At 50.6% G+C, this 26,074-nt stretch overlaps 4 protein-coding genes across 6 annotated transcripts in view; 1 reads left to right on the top strand and 3 right to left on the bottom strand.

Moving 5' to 3' along the window:
- The first annotated feature begins 1,448 nt into the window (after window positions 1-1,448).
- On the top strand, window positions 1,449-10,585 carry LOC117646818 (V-type proton ATPase 116 kDa subunit a-like). 3 transcript variants are annotated; one of them, XM_034388046.1, is made up of 17 exons: window positions 1,449-1,597; window positions 2,010-2,127; window positions 2,419-2,595; window positions 2,788-2,916; window positions 4,122-4,180; window positions 5,184-5,310; window positions 5,543-5,932; window positions 6,003-6,153; window positions 6,241-6,377; window positions 6,606-6,842; window positions 6,934-7,043; window positions 7,138-7,256; window positions 7,575-7,831; window positions 7,912-8,197; window positions 9,325-9,406; window positions 9,484-9,618; window positions 10,200-10,585. In XM_034388046.1, exons 2-17 carry the CDS (start codon window positions 2,011-2,013, stop codon window positions 10,288-10,290), a joined length of 2,604 nt encoding a protein of 867 aa, XP_034243937.1. In that variant the 5' UTR covers window positions 1,449-1,597; window position 2,010; the 3' UTR covers window positions 10,291-10,585. The 3 variants fall into 3 exon arrangements, with proteins under 3 accessions (XP_034243937.1, XP_034243939.1, XP_034243936.1); XM_034388048.1 differs by having other exon boundaries at window positions 4,080-4,180; window positions 7,966-8,197; XM_034388045.1 differs by having other exon boundaries at window positions 4,080-4,180.
- LOC117646819 (WD repeat-containing protein 48) lies at window positions 10,427-15,869 on the bottom strand. The gene is made up of 14 exons (XM_034388049.1): window positions 15,641-15,869; window positions 15,335-15,425; window positions 15,040-15,256; window positions 14,747-14,959; window positions 14,532-14,672; window positions 14,299-14,453; window positions 14,038-14,223; window positions 13,764-13,961; window positions 13,566-13,673; window positions 13,378-13,480; window positions 13,113-13,284; window positions 12,855-13,043; window positions 12,548-12,740; window positions 10,427-12,463 (listed from the first exon to the last, which is right to left on the bottom strand). Exons 2-14 carry the CDS (start codon window positions 15,380-15,382, stop codon window positions 12,371-12,373), a joined length of 2,016 nt encoding a protein of 671 aa, XP_034243940.1. The 5' UTR covers window positions 15,383-15,425; window positions 15,641-15,869; the 3' UTR covers window positions 10,427-12,370.
- A 339-nt stretch (window positions 15,870-16,208) lies between these two features.
- Window positions 16,209-17,944, bottom strand: LOC117646940 (regulator of microtubule dynamics protein 1-like). The gene is made up of 7 exons (XM_034388326.1): window positions 17,719-17,944; window positions 17,408-17,629; window positions 17,086-17,340; window positions 16,947-17,002; window positions 16,724-16,861; window positions 16,527-16,641; window positions 16,209-16,449 (listed from the first exon to the last, which is right to left on the bottom strand). Exons 1-7 carry the CDS (start codon window positions 17,785-17,787, stop codon window positions 16,402-16,404), a joined length of 903 nt encoding a protein of 300 aa, XP_034244217.1. The 5' UTR covers window positions 17,788-17,944; the 3' UTR covers window positions 16,209-16,401.
- Window positions 17,945-19,254: 1,310 nt separating this feature from the next.
- Window positions 19,255-26,074, bottom strand: part of LOC117647186 (glutamate receptor ionotropic, kainate 2-like) — a gene marked incomplete at its 3' end in the record, with an annotated part of 37,613 nt that continues 30,793 nt past the window's right edge. Inside the window, exons 9-16 of the mRNA XM_034388811.1 lie at window positions 25,196-25,399; window positions 22,786-22,992; window positions 21,151-21,255; window positions 20,723-20,965; window positions 20,378-20,575; window positions 20,059-20,284; window positions 19,487-19,755; window positions 19,255-19,356 (exon numbers count right to left, since the gene is read on the bottom strand). Of these exons, the coding sequence (XP_034244702.1) occupies window positions 19,255-19,356; window positions 19,487-19,755; window positions 20,059-20,284; window positions 20,378-20,575; window positions 20,723-20,965; window positions 21,151-21,255; window positions 22,786-22,992; window positions 25,196-25,399 (1,554 nt within the window). The remainder of the gene's footprint in view (window positions 19,357-19,486; window positions 19,756-20,058; window positions 20,285-20,377; window positions 20,576-20,722; window positions 20,966-21,150; window positions 21,256-22,785; window positions 22,993-25,195; window positions 25,400-26,074) is intronic.

Here is a 26,074-nt window from a genome sequence, read left to right as displayed (position 1 = left end):
GAATCCATTGGTGGGGTCACACGTTCGGTTCGAGTCCCATTTAGCGACTCTGGAGCTCAAAAACGCGTCCAGAGTTTTGGCCGCCTCCACCGGCTTCTGGCCCACTGTGCCCCGTTCGGATTGGCCGCGTCCGCCACCTGGCGGGCCCCGGCGGCCCCGGCGGCCTCGGCCTAGCCTCGCGCGGTCGGCCGGTCAAAAGTAACGCCAACAGGAGCATCGGGCTGGCCGAGGCCTGAGGTGCAGACGGCAGGAAAAGCGCGGGGAAAGCTGCGGGAAATCCGTTCAGGGCAGACGAAACAGGTAAAGGAGGCCGATGCGGAAAAGCTGCAGGCTGTGATTGGGGCAGCGGAAAACAAAACAATCTCCAGCATTCTCGCTCACTGTTTGATCGAAACTTTTTCAAGCAAGCTCGATTACGAGTCCTCAGCAAAGTGCTCAGCCCTGTGATAACATTTTCACTCCATAAGTAATTGTTGGAACTAAATAGTTTACATATTTGCAAAGGAAATCTCAAGGGAATGCTTGCATACTTTCTGAACGCTAAGAGCGCTAAGAACGCTGAGAGTGCAGGACCGACGCACCGAGGCACCGGCATGATCTAAAATGAATTTGGAACAAGTCTTGCGGGGAGGGACGAGCTGGAAGCATCATTTGGACGCTGTACCGCGCGACAGCGAGAGCCCTCTAGCGGCGAAGCCAGCAACCCAGTCGCCGCTCCACGCCGACAGGCCGACAGGGGAGACGAGGAGGGGTGCCTAGGGGCGCGCTGGAAGCACGGGGTGGTCTCATTGTCCTTCACCCAGAGAGCTCCTTGGAGAATCTTCAAGTGCTTTGACCACCACAGAATCGGCCGCTGTTTCCATCGTCTTGACTCATGGACACCGAGGAAGCCCCTCCTCTAACCTTCTCAAGGGCGAATCTGTGCATACCTAGCATGCAGTTCTTTGTATAAAAAAATACATTTGTAAAAAAAATAAACGAATTAAAATGAAATTTTTGCAAAATGTTGAGTCGAGCACTTCTTCGATCCCGGCCAGGGATCCTTAACTTACCTCATTAGGGCATCATAACGTTATCATAACAGTTAAAGTTATTACCCTTAACTTCTAACATCTTTTCAAAAGGGTAGGTTATTTTTTTATGTCTCGAATTTGTGTGGATATACTTTTGCAAGTACTTTCATAAGTCCGTACCCTTAACCTTTAGCGAACATTGTCTTATGTTACGTTATGAAAGCAGTGTTAGTTAAATGTTAAGTTAAGTTAAGGATCCCTGATCCCGTCATCACCCACTCTTTCACAAACCCTCCAAACTAGCGTAGCCGAGCCTCGCTGCAATGACATACAGCGACGGCCAGGTAAGCGCGTCGCCTGCTCCCGGCATGCCGCGGCACTGTGAGGACAGGGGGCTAATTTCCCTTGTGTCCATGCCGGCCCCTTATCTGCGATCCGAGGCTCGTCTCGTTATCGGAAGTCGCGGCCCGATCGCGCGCCTCTCCAAGTCGCCAGCGAGCTCGGCCCGTCACGAGTATTCGTCGGTCGTCCGCGGCACCGACACCTCCGGACCGCCAAGCCGCCAAGCGGGGACCCAAATTCAGGTTTGTTGGAAAACCGCGAAACGCCCCGTCAGGTTTCCTTTTTGTCGTTTTTCTTTTTCGGCTTTTGTCAGCTCTTGTATTCCTTCGCATTGCGAGGTCGACGCAAAACCACCCCTCTTTTCAAGGACCACACACACAAAAATTTGGCGCCCACTTTCGCGTGCGAGTTTGTCGATTATTTTCACAGTGCACGCACTTGCGCGTCCTTCTCAATTTGCGCTTTCGCACCGTTCGGTAATAACCAATAGGTATCGTTGAGGCGCGCCTTATCAGCGCGCGCGGCTTTCGATAGTACTGGCTGATACGTCACCTGAAGGCACGTGAGCGAAGAAATGAGTGAATGCTGCGCCTCCCAGAAAAAAAAACAACATGTCACTAACGGAAGTTGTTTTTGTTTTTGAAAATGGTCCAGGATGGGGGCGATGTTCCGGTCGGAGGAGATGGCCTTGTGCCAGCTCTTCATCCAACCCGAGGCCGCGTACTCGTCCGTGTCCACCCTGGGCGAGATGGGCATCGCCCAGTTCCGCGACGTGAGTCCCACTTCATCTCTTACTTACCACTTACTTCACCACTTACTTCACAACTTGCTTCACAACTTACTTCACTACTTGCTTCACCTCTTACTTCACTACTTGCTTCACTTCTTACTTCACCAACTTCATCATGTACTCACCAACTTCATCATGTACTTCACCAACTTCACCATATGTGCTTCACCGCTTACTCCCCAACTTCGCCACTTACTTCACCACGTGCTTCACTCTCATCGCCACTTACTTCACCACTTGCTTCCCACTTACTTCACCGCGCCTTCCGTGCAGATGAACCCGCGCGTGAACCCCTTCATGCGCAAGTTCGTGAGCGAGGTGCGGCGCTGCGACGAGCTGGAGCGCAAGCTGCGCTTCATCGAGGAGGAGCTCAAGAAGGACGACGTCAAGGTGCCGGAGCCCGTGCAGCAGCCCAACGCGCCCAACCCCAGGGAGATCATCGACCTGGAGGTGAGGAGTAGAGAGTAGGCACAGAGACGGAGTCCAAAAAAGAATTGGTTTTGGAGCAACGTTTGCGATTATTCGAGGTAAACTGCATTAGAGGACCATTCTCGTCTGCTATTCGGATTAAGAGGTGTCTCCTGCAGAGGTGCAAGGAGGTGACGCGAGTAACCGTGCGAACCCTGTGAATGCTGACCTCAGGCCCACTTGGAGAAGACGGAGACCGAGATGCTGGAGCTGAGCCAGAACGGAGTCAACCTGCGGTCCAACTTCAAGGAGCTCAAGGAGATGACCTACGTCCTGGAGAAGGCGCAGACCTTCATGGACGAGGTAAGGCGGTACGCCCAGTGCCGCCGTGCTGTGGGTGCCTTTGAAAACACTATATGAGTTACAAAAATTCTGCTATGCTCTCTTTTTTTTTCTATCAATTACTGTACAAAGTCGCCCATGATTCTTCAAGGGCACGCCGTGTCTCAAGTAGGCAAAGAGCCGTTACTTTCCCTTGTTCCCTATTTTGGAGTCGTTCGATGATTGTGGACCGCACACGCTAAATGCTTATGGACTCTATGTCCATAACTATGACCGTTTTTGGGCATACTGAAGTTATGTACAAATTTGTACATAAATTAGGTACAATTTTTTAAATACTTATGCTTAATATACGGTTATATTGTACCTTCCGTAGGCACAAAAACGGCTATAGCTGTGGACAATAAAAGTACATAAACAATTAGTGTGTAAGCGTTTACTTGTGGGTGACAAAAGACTTAATTTTAGTGGGAAAAGGTGAAGTTTCGGGTCCCCACTGCCTGTTTCCCCGAGGCTGTTGGACCGTCCTGGGACTGCTGGAGGCAAGGCTGGTGGCGAGCCTGCTGGAAGTCTGGCAGCCTTGCATCGCTTTCGCCTCTCTGTCTCTCTCTCTCACTCACGGGGCGTTACGTGCCGCACTGTAAAAAACGAGGGGGTAAACACTTCAAGAAATCGTGTACAGACTACTCGGTATTACGCTGTATTACGGAGGTATTACACGTGTATTACGGCCTTAAAATGCAAAAATTTGGCACATTTGACCCGTAAAAGGTATTACGACCACGTGTATTACGCGTAATACACGGTTTTTGTGTACAGGGTATTACGCGAGTGGTTACCCCCTCGGTAAAAAATTCCGTACTTTTGTACGGAAATGGTACAGAAAAATATAGTACGGAGGTACGGAGAAAAGTACGGAACGTTCCGTACTAGCTCCATATAAACCCATGTAAATAGGTACGGAAAATAGGTACGGAACGTTCCGTAGTTTGGAAGTACGGACGGTCCAGGCAAATTATTGACCAGACATGTTCCGTACCCTTTCCGTACTTTTTTCTCACAGTGCGGTGCGTGCGCGAGAGACAGAGAAGAGAGACGGTGTGCGGGAATCAGTCTGGAAGCTCCAGGCTGGATCCAGGGCGGTCCCCCCGCCTCGGCTCCAGACGGACTTACGTCCAGCGTAGGGATGTGATCTGTTCACAGCAGCGACGCCATTTGTGTTTCAGCAAGAGGAGTCCGACTCCAACCGAGCGCTCATTGGCGCCGACGAGCGCGGCCGCCTGGGGTACGTCGCCAACGGCGCCTACACTGCCCGCACTCACTCCGGCCTCCATGGATCTTGTACATAGCCCGCTGTGACATATTGCATAAAAAAAGAGAGAGAAAGAGAGAAAGAAAAAAAGTCGCACGGCTTGTTGTATACAGGGCATGTCTGTCTGTTGGGGCTGCGACGCGGGTCACACATTTGGGTGCGCACAAGACAAGTCTCAAACATTTCTGTTTTCGTTCGACTATTGTTTTTTTTTTTTGTAAATATTTCCCGGATCAGATCGTGTAAATACCGTTTTGAGCTTGCCTTGTGCGGCGGTTCGACTCGGAGTGGGAATGGGGTGCGCCGCCCTCGCCGTGCTTCGAGTCGAACCGCATCATTGTACATTTGAATTTTGTTTCTAGCTGTCAGGGCCGCATCCCGCGGGAGCTGGGGGTTGCTGGCCTGGATGGGTGCAACTTTTTTTTAACTTGCTTTGCTTGCCGAGAAACTTTTATTTTTTTTCTGGCTGTCGTGTCCGGGTGCTCTTCAGGATTTTTTTTTCGTTTTAGATTTCTTTTGATATAGATCATCGGGCTCGTCATCGGGGCTTTTCACTCCACTCACAATTCATTTTTTTTTTTCACAGCCATTTTTCGCGAGGTAGGTGTGCTTCCTCACTCGCTATAACATTTTGTACATAGCTTCAGTTATGTAGTTAGCTATAGTTGACAATGTCCTGACAGCATTGCCCAGAAAAAGGAATCAGGTACGTACCCCCATCACCACGCTCCTCACTGCGACCACATTGCACCCAGAGTGCCCCCAACAAACTCCCGGGGATGCCCGACTTTCCACTTCCAGCAGACTAAATTAGGGTCCCAATTCAAGGCAAAGGGGAAAAAAATTAACTTTTTGACCCAGTCAATCGACCACGCCGCCTGTAGCAAGGCCAGTGAGGCCTCCCCTGGCTACGCGGAGCTACGCGGAGAAGTGGAGGCCAATTTGCAGACTAACCCCCTCCCTCCGCTTCCCCCAGGTTCATCGCGGGAGTGATCCCCAGGGAGAAGGTGAACGGCTTCGAGCGCATGCTGTGGCGCGTGTCTAGGGGCAACGTGTTCCTGCGGCAGGCCGAGATTGACCAGCCCCTGGAGGACCCGGCCACGGTGAGCGCCCTCTCTCGCACCACCCGACAAAATTTTCCAAAAATTTTTTAAAAAAATTCAAAAACTTAAATAATTTAAAACAAAAATTAAAAAATTTAAAAAAATCAAAATTTTTTAAAAAATTAAAAAATTAAAAAAAAATTAAAAAAATTAAAATAAAAAATTTATAAAACTTTTTAAAATTTATAACATTTTTTTAAATTTACCGAACTTGTTATGCTTTGGTGCTCAGGGCCAGCAGATCCGCAAGAACGCCTTCGTGGCGTTCTTCCAGGGCGAGCAGCTCAAGTCGCGCCTCAAGAAGATCTGCACCGGCTACCACGCGTCCCTGTACACGTGCCCGTCCTCGCTGTCAGAGAGGGAGGCCGTCATCAAGGAGCTGCGCGTGCGCGTCGAGGACCTCAACGTGGTGCTGAGCCAGACCATGGACCACCGGCAGCGCGTCCTGGCCGCCGTGGCCAAGCAGGTCCGCACCTGGGCCGTCATGGTGCGCAAGATGAAGGCCATCTACCACACCCTCAACATGTTCAACATGGACGTCACCAACAAGTGCCTCATCGGCGAGTGCTGGGTTCCGCGCTCCGAGCTCAACCGCGTGCGCGGCGCCCTGGAGGCCGGGGGCGTAAGTACCGATCTCTCTCTCTCTCTCTCCCCCCCCCCCCCCCAATGTAACCCGGCTCTACTGGTTGCAGAAATCCGTGGGCAGCACCATCGACTCGTTCGTCAACATCCTCATAACGAACGACACCCCGCCCACCTTCATCCGCACCAACAAGTTCACCCAGGGCTTCCAGACCCTCATCGACTCGTACGCCGTCGGCGCCTACCGTGAAGTCAACCCAGGTTTGTGGCTGGCTGTGGTGGTTGCTGCCTGTTTCATTCGTCCTCCCCTTTTCAAGGCTCTCATGTAGGCATTTGGCGTTTCCACAGCCGCCTTCACGGTCATCACGTTCCCCTTCCTCTTCTCCGTCATGTTCGGCGACCTGGGCCACGGCATCATCGTGGCGCTCTTCGGGGCCTACATGTGCTTCTTCGAGAAGTCGCTCACGGGCAAGAAGTGGGGAGAGGTGGGCCTCGTCACGCCGCTTTCAGCAATTTGCGTTTCAGTCTCACTTGAGGGGCGTGGAAAGTAAAGTCATAAAAAGACATCGGGTGCAACTGCTGCCCTGGTAACACAAAGGGCGAATGTTATGCCCTAGGCGTGAAACGTTTTCGGCATTAAAGGCTCCAAAGGACGTCAAATTTCTGCCTCTGTGTTACCATTCCAATAACTATTCGAACCACGACACTTTCAGATCTGGGACATCTTCTTCGGCGGCCGCTACATCATCCTCCTCATGGGCATCTTCTCCATCTACTCCGGCATCTTGTACAACGACATCTTCTCGCTGTCCTTCAACATCTTCGGGTCCGGGTGGCACACCCAGTACAACATGTCCACCCTCGACAACAACCCCAAGCTGACCCTGAGCGCCGCGGAGGACGGCGTGTACTCCGGGCCGTACTTCATGGGGCTGGACCCCGCCTGGCAGGTCGGCGTCGCATTCAAGGATCCGAGCCACCACCATCCACGTGCAGCCCATGAATGGTTAAAAAATTAATGAGTATCATTTGGACTTACAGACGGCTGAGAACAAAATCATTTTCCTGAACTCCTTCAAGATGAAGTTCTCCGTCATCGTCGCCATCATCCACATGACGTTCGGCATCTGTCTCAGTGTGTGCAACTTCGTGTAAGACCAGTGCTTCCAAGAACAACAAAAAAATTTGGTGTCGCCTACGAGTTGTCTGAATGTCTCGTGTAATCGGCTGCCTCCTTTCCTGCAGCCACATGAAGAATAAGATGAACATCTTGCTGGACTTCCTGCCCCAGGTCATGTTCCTCATGTTCTTCTTCGGCTACTTGGGCTTCCTGATCATCCTCAAGTTCTTCCTCTACGAGTCCAGTACGTGCCAGTGCATGTCGCTCCAGAGACAGTGAACAGTGGGCCAGAAGACCGGCGCAGGCGGCCACAACTCTCGACGCGTTTTTGGCTGCAGAGTCGCTAAATGGGACTCGAACCGAACGCGTGACCCCACCAATGGATTGCTCTCCGAACGGGGAATCGACTGGTGGGGTCACGCGTTCGGTTCGAGTCCCATTCAGCGGCTCTGGAGCTCAAAACGCGTCTAGAGTTTTGGCCGCCTGCGCCAGTCTTCTGGCCCACTGTGCAGTGCAAGGAAAGAGCCGCTGATCACTCCCCTGTGCTGCCATGCTGCTGCAGACCTGCAGCGCGACCCCGCCGAGACGGCCGTGTCGTCCAGGTGCGCGCCGTCCGTGCTCATCAGCTTCATCAACATGGTGCTGCTGAGCGAGAACCCGGAGGTGGTGGGCTGCAGCAGCCCCTACCTGTTCGCCGGCCAGCACGGCCTGCAGACCGCCTTCGTGCTCATCGCGCTGCTCTGCATCCCCGTGCTGCTGCTGGCCAAGCCGCTGTACATCTACATGAAGCGGAGGAAGCCCGCGCTGCGCGCCACCAAGGTGGGTCCCGCCGAGCACGGCCCGGCCCGGGCGAGGGCCCGGCCCCGCTCCGCCGAGCATACTCACGCCAGTTGACGCAGTTTAAATTTCCCCGTTTTCGGAGACTCACGGAGGAGGAGATTCCTCTGCTTCAGTCCAACGGGCACGCGACGCAGGCCGGCCCCCGCGCGTCCAGCGGCGACGCCGAGGCCCTGCAGCCCCAGCCGCAGCAGAGCCAGGGCGGCGGCGGACACGGACACGAGGAGGACGAGCCCTTCAGCGAGATCATGGTGCACCAGGCCATCCACACCGTGGAGTACGTGCTGTCCACCGTGTCGCACACCGCCTCCTACCTGCGTCTCTGGGCGCTGTCGCTGGCGCACGCGCGTGAGTACCCAGCGACCCCCGCACACCAGAAGACCGACGCCGGCGGCGCGCCCAAAGTTCCAGACGCGCTTTCAGCTCCAGAGTCGCAAACCAGGACTCGAACCGAACGTGCGACGCCACCAATGGACTGCTCTTCGAACGAGGTATCTATTGATGGGGTCGGGGTCACTCGTTTGGTTCGAGTCGTGTTTTGCTACTCTGGAGCTCAAAACGCGTCTTGGCCGCCTGCGCCGGTCTTCTGGCCCACTGCGGAGCAGTGACAGCTTGGTAAGCTCAGCTCTCCTCACCTCGAGGAATAGGGTATTTCGGAGCAGGCCTGGCCCGGAAGAAGAAGAACAAAAACGGAAGTTAGAAATGGCAGTTTCTATGAGAAATATACGCTGCAGATGAGGGTCCGCAGCGTATATTTCTCATAGAAACTGCCATTTCTAACTTCCGTTTTTGTTCTTCTTCTTCCGGGCCAGGGCTGCTCCAGGGCAGGCTCACATCTCGACAAGCGACGATCATCTGGGGATCAAAACGAGCGGGAACATTCAAGTAGTGTTCTTGTAATTAAGCATCGGGATGATTATTTCGTGACTTTAAATGGCGTTTTGTTGCTCAGAGGGAATACTAACGTTCGCAAGCACGCGTACAAGCTGCCTAGGAGCGTCAAAATTGCTTCAAAACAATTTCCCCTTAATGAAAGTGGGGCCCGCAGTAGCAGCGTCCGCTACCAAGGCGCCCATAACCTCCAACCACATCGCTTTTATTTTTTCATGCGAAACGTTATTATAATTTCAGTGAATACGCATCCTAGGTAGACGTTCATGCTAAGAAATACAAGGCAAGTGCATAAATCGATCCAAATGCCCGATAAACAGCAGAAAAGAAGTCAAAATTCAAGCTTCCCGCGAGAATGATCCCCAGATGGAAGGGAACGTTGTTGGTCCCATCACCGCTAGTGACTCGCAGAAGCTGTTGTGAGCCTGCCCTATCGACAACGGACAGAAGCGACGTGTGGGCCCGCGGCTACCCCGCGCTCGAGAGGCGAGGGGTAGCGCCACAAGGTGTAGCGCCAGCGCCGGCCGCAGTGCAGTGTGTCTCCCCGGAGGGTAGCTCCGGGTCACGCCGTCTCTCATTTTCAGAGCTCTCCGACGTGCTGTGGACCATGATCTTCAGGAGGGTCATCAAGATCGCGACGAGCATGTCGACGCAGCCGGACAGCAAGTACGTGGCGCCGCTGCACCAAGCATGCAGCCCTATCGGAAATGAGACTCATTTCGTTGGTGCGCTTTTTCTTGCAGCACCCTGACTCTGGGCAACCTGTACGGCGGCATCGCGGTGTACATCGTGTTCACGGTGTGGGTGTTCTTCACCGTGGCCGTGCTTGTGCTCATGGAGGGCTTGTCCGCCTTCCTCCACACGCTTCGACTCCACTGGTAAGGCATACGACATACTCTGGTTTTACAGTGCATAGTTCGTTTAAGGCCGAAATGGTCCTCGGCATTGTATCAGGAGTCATCATTGATATGAGACCTTCCTATAGGTCTGAGAAATAGAAGCCCGATGCCCAATGGCCTTTATCACATTTTTTGGTGTTAAAATGAAATTTTCCTTGACGCCTGACGCGGTGAACGATGGATTGCCTACCTTTCAGGCGTGTGTCCAAGTACCTTTTGTTTTTCGCTAGAAAAAGATTGTTTGCGGCTGAAATGATCCTCGGAATAGTGTCAAGAGTTATCGGAGAGTGCTCCAGCACAACATACTGCAGGGTGTGAAAATGACTTTTCCCCTGACACCAGTAAAGGTCTGGTGAGGTGAAGGCTGTGGGCGATGGGTTGCATACCTTTCCGGCGCAAGCTCGCTTGATTCCCGTTTTTCGCTAGAAATAGACTGTTGTGGGCCGAAATGGCCATCCAAATAGTGTGAGGAGTCATTAAAGAGTGCTTAAGCACAACACGCTCGAAATCATTAGTATTGTGACTGTATTTTTAATATTTTGACACTCTTTTGGTTGCAGGGTCGAGTTCATGAGCAAGTTCTACATGGGCACAGGATACGCATTCGAACCTTTCTCCTTCAAGCGGATCACTGTTGACAATGCTGAATAGAGTCAGTAGTGAAATGGTGGCCACCCCACTTAATTTTTCTTCAATTGCATAGAATTCGCTAGATCAATTCAAATGATTAATTTATACTTTTTCCAATGTGTTGTTTACCAAGGGAATTGAAAGTAAAACTCAAGTATTTAATATAAGTAGACTTTATTTTTCTTCTATGTGTGAATGAGCAAGTTCTACACCCTTATAAAAGAGAACAAAGTGTTGTTTCTTATGGTAATTCAGTATTAACTAAAGAGCTTTCATCAACAAGCACTTATGTTTCAATAAAACAAAATATACAGCACAAGTCAAGTAAATTAATTTCCCTTGCCACAGAATGCCTCCTTTGGTGTCAAGATAAAGCAATGCAATTCTCTTGGCCATAGGTCAATGAGTGGGAATAAAATGCTGTTCCAGTATGAAACAATTCACTCTTTAGTATGTTATAATTCCATTGTTAGGCAAAACTAACTTGGAAATGCAAGTATTTTGAACCATGTCAACAAGAGACAGTAAATCTTACAATACTATCTCAAAGATGCAGGCAAAGTCATATCACAAATTTTAAGGCCTATACAAACAATGTTTCATGCATCTGGTAAGAAAAGAACATAAGTTAATCTTATGATGACTGATATGAAACATACACCTAAATGACTCCCAACTAAAGTAAACACAGGCACTTCTCTTACTGTAAGATACACTATTTCTATTCACTATTGATGGAAAGAAATCTTGTTCCCAAAGGCTTTAATCAAGTTCTACACAGCTACCCAGTAACAAATGGTAACACATCAGTGAACCAACATCATAAGAAAATTAAAAGACATGCACTCTGCTTACATCACATGGCTAAGCAGACCAAGATTAAACACAACAAGATTGAACAAAAACATTTTCCTCAGGTAATTAAATCAAGGTCATATTCAGTGCCTTTCAATCTACAAGAAAAATCAAACTGTTCTTCTATTGGAACAGAAAACTAAAAACATATGACATATTTCATGTCACAATCACAAACTTTGATCACATCACTTTTCTTGCTTTACATGGGCAGTGGTGTTTGAAGACGGTAATGGAAACAGGGATGGCGGAAACATTAACAAGGACAGACCTCGTTTTCTATTCAGTTCTCCAACAGTTAAACACCACAGTAAGATTCAGTTCAAGGATGGCTTAAGTACAATCAAGTGAAATAGTTATTCAATTAAAAACAAAACTATCGTAATTATGGTCGGGAGACAAGGCAGTATTTGCGCAGAACTGATGCTGGTTCATTTTAACCCTGTACAACATAAGAAAACATAGTGTAACAACTGAATCGGGCACTACTACGGTACAAGGGCATGAATTTGGAATGATATGTTTGAACCATTATTGGCACTAAAAATAAGTTGGCACTAGTAATGGGTAAATCCAGACAGAGACCTCATTTTAGGAATGATAAGTGACAAAATATATTCTGCAAGAGACTGCATAATCAATCAAGCTTTACAGTTTAATGATGATAATTGATGTTTTATTTCTGAATGGCATTAAAGAGATTGATAAAAATTGTTTTGGTTGATTGCTTCAGCAAGTCAGGTGATCAATGACTCTTACCTAGCAACACACACAAAACTTATTAAGGGTATTTTGTATTTTTACCAGTTGAGTAAAAAAAAGGCCATTCTTGAATCAAGTACAGTACTGCAGTGCAGGTTTATCCTCAAGCAAACTGACCAATAATACTTGTTAAAATAAAGTCACTCTTAAATGATTTTTTGATGTCTTTTCCCCCCTTTATATCGTTATGAATACCAGATAAATGCAATGGGACCTTAAATAGAAGGGGGAAAACGAAAGAAATTAAAACATAACACTATGCTATCAGGTACTGGTTGGCTTAAATCGTGCTTTATACTGACGAGCACTTGTAAGGGGAGCTGCGAGCAATGCGCAGCACTGCTTGGGGAGTCGCAGGACTGTGGGCTGGAGTTGGAGGGACCTCTCTAGGCAACACTGGCCCAAGATGTCCAAGGTGCCCAAGGGAGTTGGTTGGGGTGGAGGCCATGGCCGGGACAGGGACAGGGTCCGAGGCAAGCCCTGATCATTTCACTGGTCGGTAGTGGAGTACGAGGTCAGATGAAGATTTCCAGATGAAGTGACGCACTGTTCGCAGATCCATGTTTGGTTCCAGCATCTGAAACAGGGGTGACTGCTGGTCAGGGCCCTGGAACTGGTCAAATTTTAAGTAATACAGATTTCTTAGAATTTCTATTCTTACAATGTCATTGCAAAGAAGTTCCACTTTTTCTTCGGCCAGGGAGCTGGAGTCCTGAACATCCTCAGACTCCTTGTCAGCATTGGCAGGGCCTGCAGCTACAGAGCCGCTTTCGGACCCTGCTCCAAGAACCTTCTCCAGTACATGCTCCGCAACTTTACGGACTTGAATAAAATCATTTGCAATCAACCTATCCCTGTGAAATAGAAGATTTTTTTTTTTTGGAAAGGCGGAATTAGGGTGTTTCAAATCTACTAAATTTAGATTCACATTGAAAAAAATAAATAACATCAGAATTTGGGTGACTTACTTTTTTGTTCGCATTCCTGACGATCCATGAGGTAATAAATAAAATGGTATTTTGATGAAAACTGGCAGGGTCTTCTCCATAACAATATCAACCACCCAGGCTGGAACTGTTTCATTCAAAAGAACTCCCTCAGTCTCACCACCAGCATCTCTTGCAAGGAGCCGATACAGAGTTCTGCCACCAACCTCACTGCAAATGTGGAAGGCTTTAAAATTAATATCTCAGGAAAACATAAATCATTAATAGCAATAAACTAACCTAAGAATGACAGGAGTATGTGATGGGACTGAGAAGTATTCGTTTCCCCCTCTAGTGTGAGTATTGTTTCCAGTATTTGGAGTGTCGCCTTGACCATCTGTTTCTTCATCATTTGATAAGGGTCGCCACCAATGCTCAAGAAGAGCTTGAAGCACAAGATTCCCGTAGTTGACTGTAATAATTTGAAGTAAGAGACATTAGACACAGCTTCAATGCCAAGCCTCATCTTCTTCTGTACGTGGGAAGTGTAGCATGATTGTCAAACCTTTTTGGTCAGCAGCTTCTCCTGAGGAAAGACCTGCTTCTTTAGTAGAAACCCAGGCAGAGAAGCAGTCATTTTCATCCTGTCCCAAGTGAATTGTAAGCATCTAAAAGAGAAGAAAAAAAAACAAGCAATATAAGAAAGAGCGAGCCCTGATTTGAGAATAAAAATATCGGAGACTCCAGACTTACCCCTGTTTTGAGATCAACATTAAACCAGTTGGGAACATAAATCACCTTGTGCCTCTTCTTTATTTCTTCTTCATAATCAACTACACCTAAATCTTCAGTTTTGACAGCCTGAAAACCATGTAAAGAGAAAAATAGAAGTTTTATTTCAGAAAACCATATTGCACCATTCAAATGAATTTCTCAGCCATAAAAAAATACCTTAAGAACATCATAAACAGCCACATTATTTTCTGTGTCTTTGGTAACAATGTGCCGTTTATCATTTAATATGTTAAATTGACGTATGGCAGCTCCACCCTTGATGATGAGATCTGGCTTAGAATTATATGGCTTTGGAGCTTCGTCATAATCCATAGGATGACTACTCTCAGACAGAGTGGAGGGTTTAGGAAGGTTCTGTAAAAGATTTAGATTTTAGATACACCAAAATTATTGTTAGGATGCTGATGAAGCTTCAGCATTTGTTACCCACCCAGAGTTTGATAGGTGAAGTTGATGTAGCAACCCAAACTCCTGTCTGATCCGGTGTTGCTATCATCTTTAGAATTGGTTCAGATTCTTCACATATTAAAACCCTCCTGTCTGGATTTCGCAGATCAGTCATAAAAATTTTACGATCTCTACCACCAGACAAGACCTGTGTAAATGCATCATTGACCTGGAACCAAAAAAAAGTAAGAACTAGATAATTTGATCTGGAAATTAGTCTCGTCATGACTTTAACAGTGCTTACCAAAAGGGCCCAAACTCCCTCATCATGCACATGGAATGTCTGCATGCACCTTTGCTGGCCCAATGACCATAGTTTCATTGTACCGTCTGAGCTCCCAGAAAGGCATTGAGTCCCATCTTTATTCACAGCTAAAGCCTTGACGTTATCCTTATGACCTGTACACAATCAAATGTGATACCATTCAAATGAAAACACACAATAAAAACCATAGTTTCAAATAGAGGAAGAGTTACCTTTAAGCTTCATCAATTTAGTGCACGTGCGAGGATCCCATACTCTGAGAACTTTTTCAGTAGAACCACTGACAATGACACTGCCAGATGGATTCATCGCTAAGCTATAAATTGAATCCTTATTTCCACTTACAGATGAAGCTGACAAAGAAAACATGAGGTATTGATAAAAATGAAGTAATGAAAAGAAAACAATTATAAAAACAGGAACTTACTTGTTACAACATTGTTGCTGGCAGTCAGAGCTGTTAAGGTGTTTATGTCCCAAAGAAAGATTGCTCTATCCAACCCAGCAGATGCAACTTGTTCTCTATCTTTAGCATACGCAAGAGCTTTAACATAATCCTTATGAGTACGAAGTGTTGACATACAAAAGCCTTTGTGAGCATTCCAGACTTTGACAGTTGTGTCTGAGCTTGCAGATATTACTGAAATTCAGAAGGTCACGATATCAGTGAAAATAATGGTGAAGAGTGTCTTAAACTCAAAAGCAACAACCAAATCTTACAGTTTCGACCTCCACAACAGAGTACAACATCATTGACCCAGTCTGTATGATGCTCCATAGACAGGGCGAGAGGGTCTTTCATGTTACTAGGGTTCCACACCCTAATGATACCATCGCGTCCAGCTGAATAAAGTCTCTGGATAGAAGCCGAGTATTGCAATGAATTCACACCAGACCGATGTCTTGGCTCTATTTCATCTCTGATGACATAGGAAACCTAGAATGAAACATTTTGAATTAGATAACAGAAGATCAATAAGGACATAGTTATTGGTAAAACGACAACAATTCTTACTTGAACTTTTTTCTTGCCACTGCTCCCACTAGTTTTGTGAGTCATCATGGCCAGAGAAAATCCTCGCTCGTGGTTCGCAGCTAAATCAAATCTGAAGTGAAGAGAAATAAGACATGCTAAAGTGGAAGATAATCAAGGCAGTAGCACATGAATGAAATGAAGGAGGAAAAAAAAAAGCAAGATCAAATGAAAATCGAAATTATGAACATTTTTTATGACATTTCAAAACTCGTTGCAGAGTCGATTCCTTGGACACAAAACAAAGTAACTCTTTACCACGAAAACGCAGGAATAAAATAAACTAACCTAACATAGCATTGAATGTCCCCCCTCGTTCCACGGACGCACCGGGGACGCACTTGTCATTCACTGCAAATGCGGATTGGGCGCCTCCTTGCAAACGTTCGGTCGACACACAATCATCACGCCATTTGTTCAGAAAAACTTTGTCAAATGTTGAGAACTGTTGTTTATGTCTTCTTGCCGAAAAAGAGGAAGAGAGACAGAAATAGAATGAATACCAACCTACGAAACTGTTCGTTGGGTGCGTATTCAATGCCCCCAACAAAGATTCGACTTCAGGATGGAGCCGAATCCGTATTTTAAATGAAAAATTTCGTTTCATGAAATTTAGATGAGATTTATTTACTGACGTGTACTATTAGCCAAATATTCATATTTTCGGACTGTGGTAGCGTCAAGAGTTGTATGAAAAATTCAAACTTGACAATTTTTTTGGCGCTGATTCCGAAAAATTTGAACTTGACAGCTGCCTCGACTCCAGTTGATAGTCTAGTGGGATTCATTCACACAAATATGAGAATGTTTATCCAGTAAATTTAAATAAGTAACTCAATTCTTTTCAATACGGAAAAATAATTTTATTTTAAATAAGGTAAAAACAAATATAGAAACCAAGTACAAAAATACCTTAAAGTAATGGAATGGCATGGAAACATTTGATGGTGTGCTCATAGGTGCCTATCAACAAGAAAATCACAAGAAGTTGTTTAATAATGAGGTGTAGCAAAACGTCCAATGGTGAAAAGTTTTTTGAGATGATCTTCTTATCTTGTTTTCAAAGATTTGAGAAGTTCTGATGCTTCTTGATGGGCCTATCAGAAACAAAGTTGGCTTAGCAAGATCTTTATTTCTGTATAAAATAAGTAGATGAAAGAAAGATGATGTATACCTGATGGTCATCTTCTGTAAATTTAGGGTAGTTCATGGCTCTCTGTAGATAGTCAATGGCAGTATCCGGGTCTCCCAGTTTCAGGTGGCATTTTCCAAGCATAAGAAGGTTCAAGCTGAGAAAAAAAAATGCAAATTACAGATTATGAGTTTGGTTGCTAAAGTGCAAATTTTAGGAGGAAAAAATTCACTCAGCACCTATAAAAATTAGGTGACGTTTCTTCGGCCTTTTTAAAGAAATGCAAGGCCTCTTCATATGTTGCTGAAGGAGGTTTTCCTGCAATTGCTTGAAGCACCTTCCTTTGATACCACGCAAGTTCTGCGATGGAGTAATACCTTAAAACAAAGAAAAGAATTCTGAACATTATGAAACAGCATGTTTCACTTGCACACATAAAAAAAATATTACTGAATAACTCACCACATTCCGACCATGTATATAACTGTTGCATCAGACGGATCTAATTCAATAGACTTCTATTGAGAAAAAACGCAAAATTTCTAACAAAGCAATCACATTTTTGTGAAAATATTCATAATTTACATAAACAGACTCATACCAGCATGTGGTCCTTGACAGAAACAAGTGAGGTACAACGTGTTCGAAATCCCTGAATTGCATTGTAGGCATCAAGGGCAATCGACATCCATTTATGACCTAAGGCACTATTTTCATTGAGCTGCAGCGTCATTTTTGCCATGTCATAAGATTCTTCGATTAGGGCATCCCGCTCGGCTTTAGTGAGGGTTTTCGATTTAGAAAGCAGGTACGAAGCTCTGCTTATCCTCCAAGAGATTTCTTCGTTATTGAGATGCTAAGGAAGTAAAGAGGTGTTTTTTGGCAAGCACAAATATGAGGCAAAGAAATGTTCAACGACATACCTTGTAAGGTCTCAGCAAATCCAAAATATCTTGTAACTTGTTTTCTTCGAAAAGAATGTCGGCCTTCTTCACTACAACTGCAACATCCTTTAGTGATGGGAGGGTAATTTGTTTTGTATCAGGTGATGCAGCATAAACAACAAGTGTTCCTGAGCACAGGGCCAGAGGTTTTGTGAATCTGATGGCAGGTAATGCCTTGACAACGACACCAAGAGGCCTAGCCTGGATGAAAAATAGTGAATGATTTAAACTGAATGTATTTAAACGACATAAGAGCAAATAATTGAGTTGGAATGTAAACAAATTCTTACCAAGTAATTTACTCTCTCCACCCTGATGTGGCTCAGGACAGAGGAAATGAACCGTACTCTGCTTAGCATTTTGATTGAGTGACGAATGAGGTTATCTTGGAATGCAAAAGCACTTCAAAGCTTAGGTACTGGGTCAGAAACATGAGTCCATTTACGTACAGTTGTCCCTTTAAATTGAGACACTGACAGGTTTGACAGATGACAACTCAGCAACTGGCCGCTGAGTTTCTCATACTGGTGGAAGAGCACAGCTCATGAGAAATTCATACTAGGGTGGGACAGCGCTGAATTCAAAAGGTTCGCTTTCGTTGTTACCTCCCCGTGCTCACAATTACTGAAAGCCAGCTCGCTGACGTGCACCCTGAGTGTGAAGGTGTTCTGATGGGAGGAAGAAAATGCACAAGGGCCTACACATTAAAGTTTTGCCGTAGTTTAATTTCAACAAAACACAATAACAGCAAAATGTCGATGATTTTATTCAGTAATTACAGTTCACATTACCACTAGATCGCTATTCCCGCACGTCTTACACTTTAAACATATGAAATTACGAATTTTAGAAAAAAAGGGGACACGTTCCCAGTGTTCCTGTTTCTGGCTGCGAAGGCACTGTTACGTATTTCACAAGACCAGTCCGTTTGAATTGATCGCCTGGCCCGAGAGGGGGCTGGACGGCATGAAGGCATCGTTGCTAGCCGCACGAAGAGAACAACTTCAGTGTGCGTTTGAACGGAGTACACTGTCTTTTGGGCCGGGCCGAGGCGAGCCAGGCGCCTAGTTCGTCTGCCAGCTGGAGCAGTTGGGGCACTGCCGGGGCTGCCGGGGCTGCCGGGGCTGGCAAAGGGGCCCGTCCACCAGGTCCGCCAGGTCCGCCAGGTCCGCCAGGCAGGGCGCGCTGCGCTGGCTCGTGCGAGGGCTGGCCGCACCGAAGGCGGGTTGGGCACACTGGGCACACGCCACCTGCGGCGGCACCTGCCCGCACCTGGGCCAGGTGCCGCTGTTCTGCGGGCCGGCGTGCGCGGCGTGCGCGCAGGGCTGCCACACGGGGCCGCACCAGGTGGCCGACTGCGGCAGCTGCGGCAGGTGGTGTTGGTGGTGGTGGTGCTCGTGGATGTGCACGCACGCTTGGTGCCACTGCCGCCGCGCGTCCCCCACGGGGACGGGCAGCTGATGCTAGGTGGGCAGGTGGTGGTGGTGGTGATGATGATGGTGGTGTAGCTGGCACGAGCTCAGACCCTCCACACTCCCGTGCTGCGAGAAAGCGACGCAAAACGCGGTCAGGCGAGGACAAAAATGCCAAGTCAAAGCCGCTACCCGAGTTCCTACCGAGGGGACGCTGAGCTGCGGCGGCGGCGGCGCGGGCGGCAGCGCGCACAGGGCGAGGCCGTCGACGTGGTCCTCGCGGCCGCGGCGCCGCTGGTGCAGGCCGGGCTGCAGGCCGGGCTGGCACGGCGGCAGCGACGCCACCACCACGGAGTGCATGGAGTGCGAGCGCGTGCCGCAGCGCGGGGGCGGCGGCGGCGGCGCGGGGGGCGGCACGGCGGCGGCCATGGCGTGGCGCAGCGGCCGCGAGTCGCACGACACGGCCATGCACAGCTCGTCGGCGATCTGCGAGCACAGCGACGGCTGCGGGAAGGCCTGCGGAACGAGGCATGTCAGGGAACTCCAACGCAGGGCACAGCCCTGGCACAGCCCTGGCACAGCCCTGGCACAGCAAGCGGGCATTACATCAGGTGGGTGTTGGCCGTTCCATGCACGAGGCGCTCACCATCTCGAAGCGCGCCGTCAGGCGTCGCGTGAAGTAGCAGAACTCGAAGATGGCGACGGTCATGGCGACGGCCAGGCCGCACAGCAGCACCACGAAGACGCCGCCGATGTTGGCCACGCCCAGCGAGTTGGCCTTGTTCTCCTTGCCCTTCTCGGCGCGCAGGCAGGTGCTGCCCGCGCTCTTCCACCACTTGTCGTACAGCATCTGGATCTCGCCCTTCTCCTGCAGCTCCAGGATCACCAGGGAGATCTTGTCGCGCCAGGGCGACCCTGCAAAGGAGGCGGAATGAGCTGCCGCGTTCTGTCTTCCTCCCTCTGTCTCTCACGCTGACAGTGGGCCGGAAGAACGGTGGAGGCGGCCAACATTCCAGACGCGTTTTGAGCTCCAGAGTCGCTAAATGGGACTCGGACAGATCGTGTGACCCCACCAATGGATTCTTCGTTCGGCGAGCAATCCATTGATGGAGTCACACGTTTGGTTCGAGTCCCATTTAGCGACTCTGGAGCTCAAAACGCGTCCGGGATTTTGACCGGTCCTCTGGCCCACTGTACGACGCCGCCCCCACCGCGCACCTATGGGCGTGGCAATGCCGTAGCCCTTGGAGTCGAGCAGGTCGCCGATGCTGGTGAGGTTGCAGTCGCGCTGCACGATGTAGTCCAGCATGGTGGACTCCATGAGGAAGGCGTAGTTGCCCTGCAGCACGCGCTGGATGCCCTCCTCGTACGTGGACACGAACACGGACGGCTTCTTGTTCTCCATGAACCGCCACATCTTCTTGTACGTCTCGATCATCGAGTCCTGAGCACAACACCCGGAGCAAATTAATCAATGTAACAACCAAACCGCCGCATCGCGAGCGATCGCAAGCGCTGAACTGAACAGCGAGCTCACCCTGAAGAAGGTCATGGTGGAGCCGCCCTCCAGGGTGCCGTAGGCGATGTCCGTCTGGCCCGCCAGGTCCTCGGCGTTCTCGATGGGCGTGATCATGCGCTCCACGGTGAGGAAGGCCGCCAGGTTGGCCGTGTACGAGGCGATGATGATGAGCGTGAAGAACCACCAGATGCCGCCCACGATGCGTGTGGACGCGGCCTGCGGGCCGACGTGGACAAGGTCATCAATGAAGGGAACGGAGGGAGGGAGAGAGAGAGAGAGAGAGAGAGAGAGAGAGAGAGAGAGAGAGAGAGAGAGAGAGAGAGAGAGAGAGAGAGAGAGCGGGCGGACGGCCCTGGCGCTCACCCGGGGGTTGAGGTCGGAGCCCTGCTGCATGAGGGTGCCGATGGCGAACCAGAAGCAGTTGACGATGCTGAAGTGGTTGGCCATGGCGTCGTGGAGGGAGCCACGCCACTCGTAGGGCGAGAAGCGCGCCGTCACGTACATGGTGAGGGACACGAGCACGTACGCCAGCACCACGAACATCCACACGTGCACCGACAGGGGGTTCATGAAGGAGAAGAGGCGCGTGGGCTGCGTCGTCGGCACCTGCAGCAGCAGGCCCAATGGACAATGATGGACACACTATTTTGAAGCCGCACACTGATTCCGAGAGTCGTTTTCGTCGCTCTGTGTCTCTAGCACTCATGAGGCGTCCCTTATACGAGAGAGAGGCACAGAGCGTCGAAAACAACCCTCGAGTCCACTGGGCTTTGCAGGCGGTCGGTACGCACCTTGAACAGGATGCTGATGCCCAGGTTCATGAAGGGCTTGGTGAAGTCGATGACGCTCTCTCTCGCGTAGTTGATGGTCATGGAGCCCACGGCCAGGTCGGCTTTCTGCAAGGAGGAGAGGAACCAGCCGGTCAGTACAACGCCATTCACCAAATGCTTCCTTCCTCTCATCTGGACACCAATCTGCATTACCCATCTAGATTATTTCAAGAGTGCGCAATATTTCTACAGAATATTTTTTTTACGTGGTTGTGCTCTGGCAAACATACAAGGAACATCAATACTTGATACGGAAGAAAGAGGTTCCAGCTACGACTAGAGCCGCCCAGGACAAATCCAGGACGCTAGCTACGACATGTTACTGCAGGCACACATATATAGCAGTGCGGTACTGTGAGCGCGAGCTCTACTTGACATGGCTGACCTACAGGGAAGTCGGGAACAGGGTTCGCGGCCTTCAGTCCAGAGCGAATCCATTCAATCAGGTCCCCGCTCAAAGGCCCGGCCCCCCGCAGTCGAAATCCACATAATGAATCGGCTCAACTTTCCATTTTTACCAGAAAAGTTAACACTGTTGTTTAGTCGGGAGCGGACTAATTTCGTTTCCCCTGACTTGTCAAAGTTCTCACAGCGGGCCTCCGCGTCTTGAGCAGCGGTCTGAGGTTAAGCCCGAGCCGTGACGACGTGGCGTCCGGCCTCCATATTCATGAAGGAGGGCCTCAATGGACCGCCCCGCCCCGCCCCGCCCCGCCCCGCCCCGCCCCGCCCCGCCCCGCCCCGGCCGGCCGCGCGGTAAACAAATAGCTCGATCAAGGCCTTTGGGGCCTTCGGCTGCCTTTGGCGCCGAGGACGCGGCTGGAAAGGCACCGGCTGAAAAGCGGCACAAACCGGTGGAGCTGAAAGTAAACAGACGAAAACGAAAACGAACCGGAAGACCGGCGCGATTACGCGTCGCCGCCGACGGGAGAGAGAGAGAGAGATAGAGACAGAGATGCGACAAAAAGAACAAGGCGGGTGGCGCCCGGTCTCCCCCAGCCCGGCCCGGCCCGGGGGACAGAGAGAGAGAGAGAAAGAGAGAGAGAGAGAGAGAGAGAGAGAGAGAGAGAGAGAGAGAGAGAGAGAGAGAGAGAGAGAGGAGGAGGGCGCCCGGCGCGACGGTGGTAGGCCGCACGGGGGCATGTGTGTGCGGCGGGCCTGCCTACCTGCCGCATGGCAGGGGCTCGGCGCGGCGGCCGGGCGGCGGGGTCGTCGCGCCGTCTCTCTCGCACTCGTGGCGTGTCCCACTGCGAGCTGCGGAGCACTGCGGAGCTACCGGGCGGCATGCATGCGCAGCGCGGCGCCGCACAGTGGGCCAGTAGACCGGTGGAGGCGGCAAAAACTCTAGACGCGTTTTGAGCTCCAGAGTCGCTAATCAGGACTCGAACCGAACGTGTGACCCCATCAATGGATTCCTCGTTCGAAGAGCAATCCATTGGTGGGGTCACACGTTCCGTTCGAGTCCCATTTAGCGACTCTGGAGCTCAAAACGCGTCTAGAGTTTTTGCCGCCTCCACCGGTCTACTGACCCACTGTGCGCCATGGCCGAGGCTGCCGAGGCATGCAGGTAGTCGTCGTCGTCGGGCATGTGAGGTGCACCTTGTCCATGAGCTGGCGCACGATGCCGTTCCACTCGCCCGAGTCCAGGTCGAACACGCCGTACTTGCCGTCCGGCACCAGCTGCAGCGTGTACTCGAAGCCCACGGTGGCCGCGATGGTCTGCAGCAGCTCGATGCAGAAGCCCTCGAAGCGCTCGTTGCCCGTCAGGTTGGCGTGCCCGTCCCTCAGCATCACGTACGGGGTCTCCTGCAACAGTGGAGGCCCGGAGGGGTGGTGGAGGGGCGCCGGGAAGCGAAGGTGTGTGTGTGTGTGTGAGTGTGTGGGTGGGGGAGTTGGAGGGTGGTCACAGTGGAAGTTACTGATGTTACGAGATGGCGAGATTACGAGGGTGAAGCGGGGCGGAGTTTCTTGGCGGCGCCCCGCACGCAGGGCGGCAGGGCTGCGCCAGGCTACGCCGGGGCTACGCAGTGCTACAGTGTCGCTGACAAACGAGAGACACTCATGGCGGTGCACACTACACGCCCCCAAGTGGGGCCGCCACAAGTCTACGACGAGTGCACGCACAGTGTGGGCACGGCGGCGTGGGCACACCGTGTAGGGACGCACGTGTTTCATGAGCTGCAGCACCATGCCGTTCCACTCGCCGGTGGCAGGGTCCTGCGCGCCGTACTTGCGGTCGGGCACCAAGTCGATGATGTAGTCGAAGCCCACCTCGCGGGACACGCGCGCCAGCAGGTCCACGCAGAACCCGTAGAAGCGCGCGTTGCCCGTGTAGTTCTTGCCGTAGTGCATCATGACGTAGGGGAACTCCTGCGGGACAGGCCGACAGACAGGCCGGCGGGGAGGCCGCGCGCTGGCTGTGATCACAGAGCTCGCGAGCGAGCGGCCTTGCTTCGGCGGGGAGCTCACGGGAAGCCGCGTCAACGACTCAGGAAGACTTTGCTTGGCCAAACTACGCCGAAAACCGGTAACCGAGGGGGTATGCGCTCTCCGAACCGGTGCACTGACTATTACGCTATTACGCTCTATTACGCCACAAATTAATCGGAATTTAGCTAAAAACGGCCTAAAACACACCAAAATTGATAAAATTTTGACATTTTCGGCTATTACGCGACTATTACGCGTATTATTACGCGTGCTATTACAGATAGAGTGAACCGACTATTACGTGAGTGCATACCCCCTCGCCGGTAACGCTTGTCGCAAACGACAGTCCGTCGATCAACAAAAAAAATTTTAAAAGGAAAAAGATAAAAACAAAATGAAAATGTTGAAGTCGGCTGCAAAACATTGGATTGAAACCCAAACGTTTTTGGTGTTTAGGCTGTCGAAACTCTTAATTTTTTTTTTAAAATTAATCGATGTGACTTTGACGCGGTGGGTTCAACAGGTTCTGGGAGGGTATGCGCGAGCTGTACCGCCCCGCCCCGCCCCGCCCCGCCCCGCCCCGCCCCGCCCCGCCCCGCCCCGGCCCGCCCCGCCCCGCCCCGCCCCGCCCCGCTGGTTCCGGCCGTGGCTTGCGCGCTGCGCCCAGGCTGCGCCCTTGGGGTTTTGTAACCATACACTACTGCCAGCCAACTAGCAGGCAGCGTCCCTAAGTCCCCAGCGACGCCGCGCACCGCCGCGCACCGCCCACCCTCCTCGTTTCCTGTTTGTACGGGCCGGGCTATGCCGTCCTGCCGTTGGTCTTGTCGTCGCTCTGTCTCCCTCGCTCTCACGGCGCGCACCGCAGCGCAGTGGGCCAGAAGACCGGCGGAGGCGGACAAAACTCACGACGCGTTTTGAGCTAGAGTCGCTAAACAGGCCTCGAACCGAACGAGTGACCCCACCAATGGATTCCTCTTTCCGAGAGAGCGATCCATTGGTGGGGTCACACGTTCGATTTGAGTCCCATTTAGCGACGCTGGAGCTCAAAACGCGTCGTGAGTTTTGGCCGCCTCCACCGGTCTTCTGGCCCACTGTGCGTAGGGTGCCGTAGGGGTGCGAGAGGGACAGGACGCGGCTTGGCATCAGTCTACAGCGGACCGCGCGCAGCAACGCAGCAACGCACCACCGGTCGGGTCGGTCTGCCGGATCGAGTCCTTTTCATCGGGGTATCGACAAAGGCCGTTCTTTCCAAGACAATGCGTTCGCTTCAAGTGCAACAAAAGTAACTCTCGCTGACACGGCCGGGGCGGCTGCATTGTGACCGGCCAACAAAGCCGGGAACCTGGAACCGGCAGGACTGGCACCAGAGTAGAGTTTGTTTAGAGTTAAATGAACACAACAAAAAGACTGTTTCCTTCTCTCGTCTTGTTTTTTTTTCTCCCGCGGGGGGAGCGCCGCTGCTGGCGAACCCACGTCCCCGTTTACGACCACGACGTTCACCACCACGAGGTCCACCACCTCCAGGGCGTTCACCACCACCACGGCGTTCACCACCACGGCGTTCACCTCCATGGCTTACCAGGATGGTGACCACGACGAGGGTCACGTTCATGGTGCCCGCGTCGAAGAAGGCCTCGTGGTCGGTGATGTTGACGCCCTGGCGCGGCGACCACTCGCCCACCTTCACCAGGGCGTGCTGCTTCAGCTTGAGCAGGTCCAGCTTGAACTGCACGCGTCGGCCCTCCTTGAAGGCCACCGGGCCGCTCAAGCCTTTGTGCTCCACCTGCAAAAGGCCGCGTTTCGTTGGTGAAGATCAAAACAACAGACGCGAAATAAGGAAAAACAGGGAAAACAACAACTAAAAGGAGTCCTTTACGAACAAATTGACTTAATACGACTGAAAAATAAATCTGAAAACTCTTTGTCACCGATTCAGTTGATTCAAAGTGACTATAATTGCCGTACATTTTCTTTTGGATAAGCTTTTCACAGAGTTTTTAATAGTTAGATCAATTCCTCATTCATTCATTCATTCATTCATTCATTCATTCATTCATTCATTCATTCATTCATTCATTCATTCATTCATTCATTCATTCATTCATCCATTCATTCATTCATTCATTCATTCATTCATTCATTCATTCATTCATTCGTTCGTTCATTCATTGCATTCACTGCATTCGTTCGTTCAGCCCTCGAGGCTGGCCGGCTCGGCTGGCTTGATTTGTGCGTCGTGCGTGTGTGCGTGGTCCAGGCAGTATGTTGCCTATTGCTCACTAGGGGCGCGGTACGTGGCGAGGGGGCGGGGGGCCCGGGCATTAACACCACAATGGTCGGTAGCCGCTGAGCTGGCGGCGATTAACAGAGAGGGCGCGCGAAATGAGGAGGGGGGGGGCGACGGGGAGGCGCCGCGGAAAGAGGGGGGAAATTTAAGGCGGCCCGGCTAATCTCGAGC

The sequence above is a fragment of the Thrips palmi genome, unplaced genomic scaffold, assembly GCF_012932325.1.
Source record: "Thrips palmi isolate BJ-2018 unplaced genomic scaffold, TpBJ-2018v1 HiC_scaffold_2, whole genome shotgun sequence".
Classification (NCBI taxonomy): Eukaryota; Metazoa; Arthropoda; class Insecta; order Thysanoptera; family Thripidae; genus Thrips; species Thrips palmi.
The sequence above is the reverse complement of the archived record's forward strand: the minus strand, read 5'-3'. Positions and strand labels throughout refer to the sequence as shown.

What these genes read in the sequence shown, in the direction of transcription:
- LOC117646818 (XM_034388045.1), top strand. Translation starts at nt 2,011, where the DNA reads ATGGGGGCGATGTTCCGGTCGGAGGAGATGGCCTTGTGCCAGCTCTTC. An exon ending in GACGAGCGCGGCCGCCTGGG is followed by an intron (nt 4,181 to 5,183) that starts GTACGTCGCCAA and finishes CGCTTCCCCCAG; the next exon opens with GTTCATCGCGGGAGTGATCC. An exon ending in CGGGCAAGAAGTGGGGAGAG is followed by an intron (nt 6,378 to 6,605) that starts GTGGGCCTCGTC and finishes CGACACTTTCAG; the next exon opens with ATCTGGGACATCTTCTTCGG.
- LOC117646819 (XM_034388049.1), bottom strand. Translation starts at nt 15,382, where the DNA reads ATGATGACTCACAAAACTAGTGGGAGCAGTGGCAAGAAAAAAGTTCAA. An exon ending in TAAATTGATGAAGCTTAAAG is followed by an intron (nt 14,454 to 14,531) that starts GTAACTCTTCCT and finishes GATTGTGTACAG; the next exon opens with GTCATAAGGATAACGTCAAG. An exon ending in CTTCACCTATCAAACTCTGG is followed by an intron (nt 13,962 to 14,037) that starts GTGGGTAACAAA and finishes AATCTTTTACAG; the next exon opens with AACCTTCCTAAACCCTCCAC.
- LOC117646940 (XM_034388326.1), bottom strand. Translation starts at nt 17,787, where the DNA reads ATGCTAAGCAGAGTACGGTTCATTTCCTCTGTCCTGAGCCACATCAGG. An exon ending in TGGAGAGAGTAAATTACTTG is followed by an intron (nt 17,630 to 17,718) that starts GTAAGAATTTGT and finishes TTTTTCATCCAG; the next exon opens with GCTAGGCCTCTTGGTGTCGT. An exon ending in ATATACATGGTCGGAATGTG is followed by an intron (nt 16,862 to 16,946) that starts GTGAGTTATTCA and finishes CTTTGTTTTAAG; the next exon opens with GTATTACTCCATCGCAGAAC.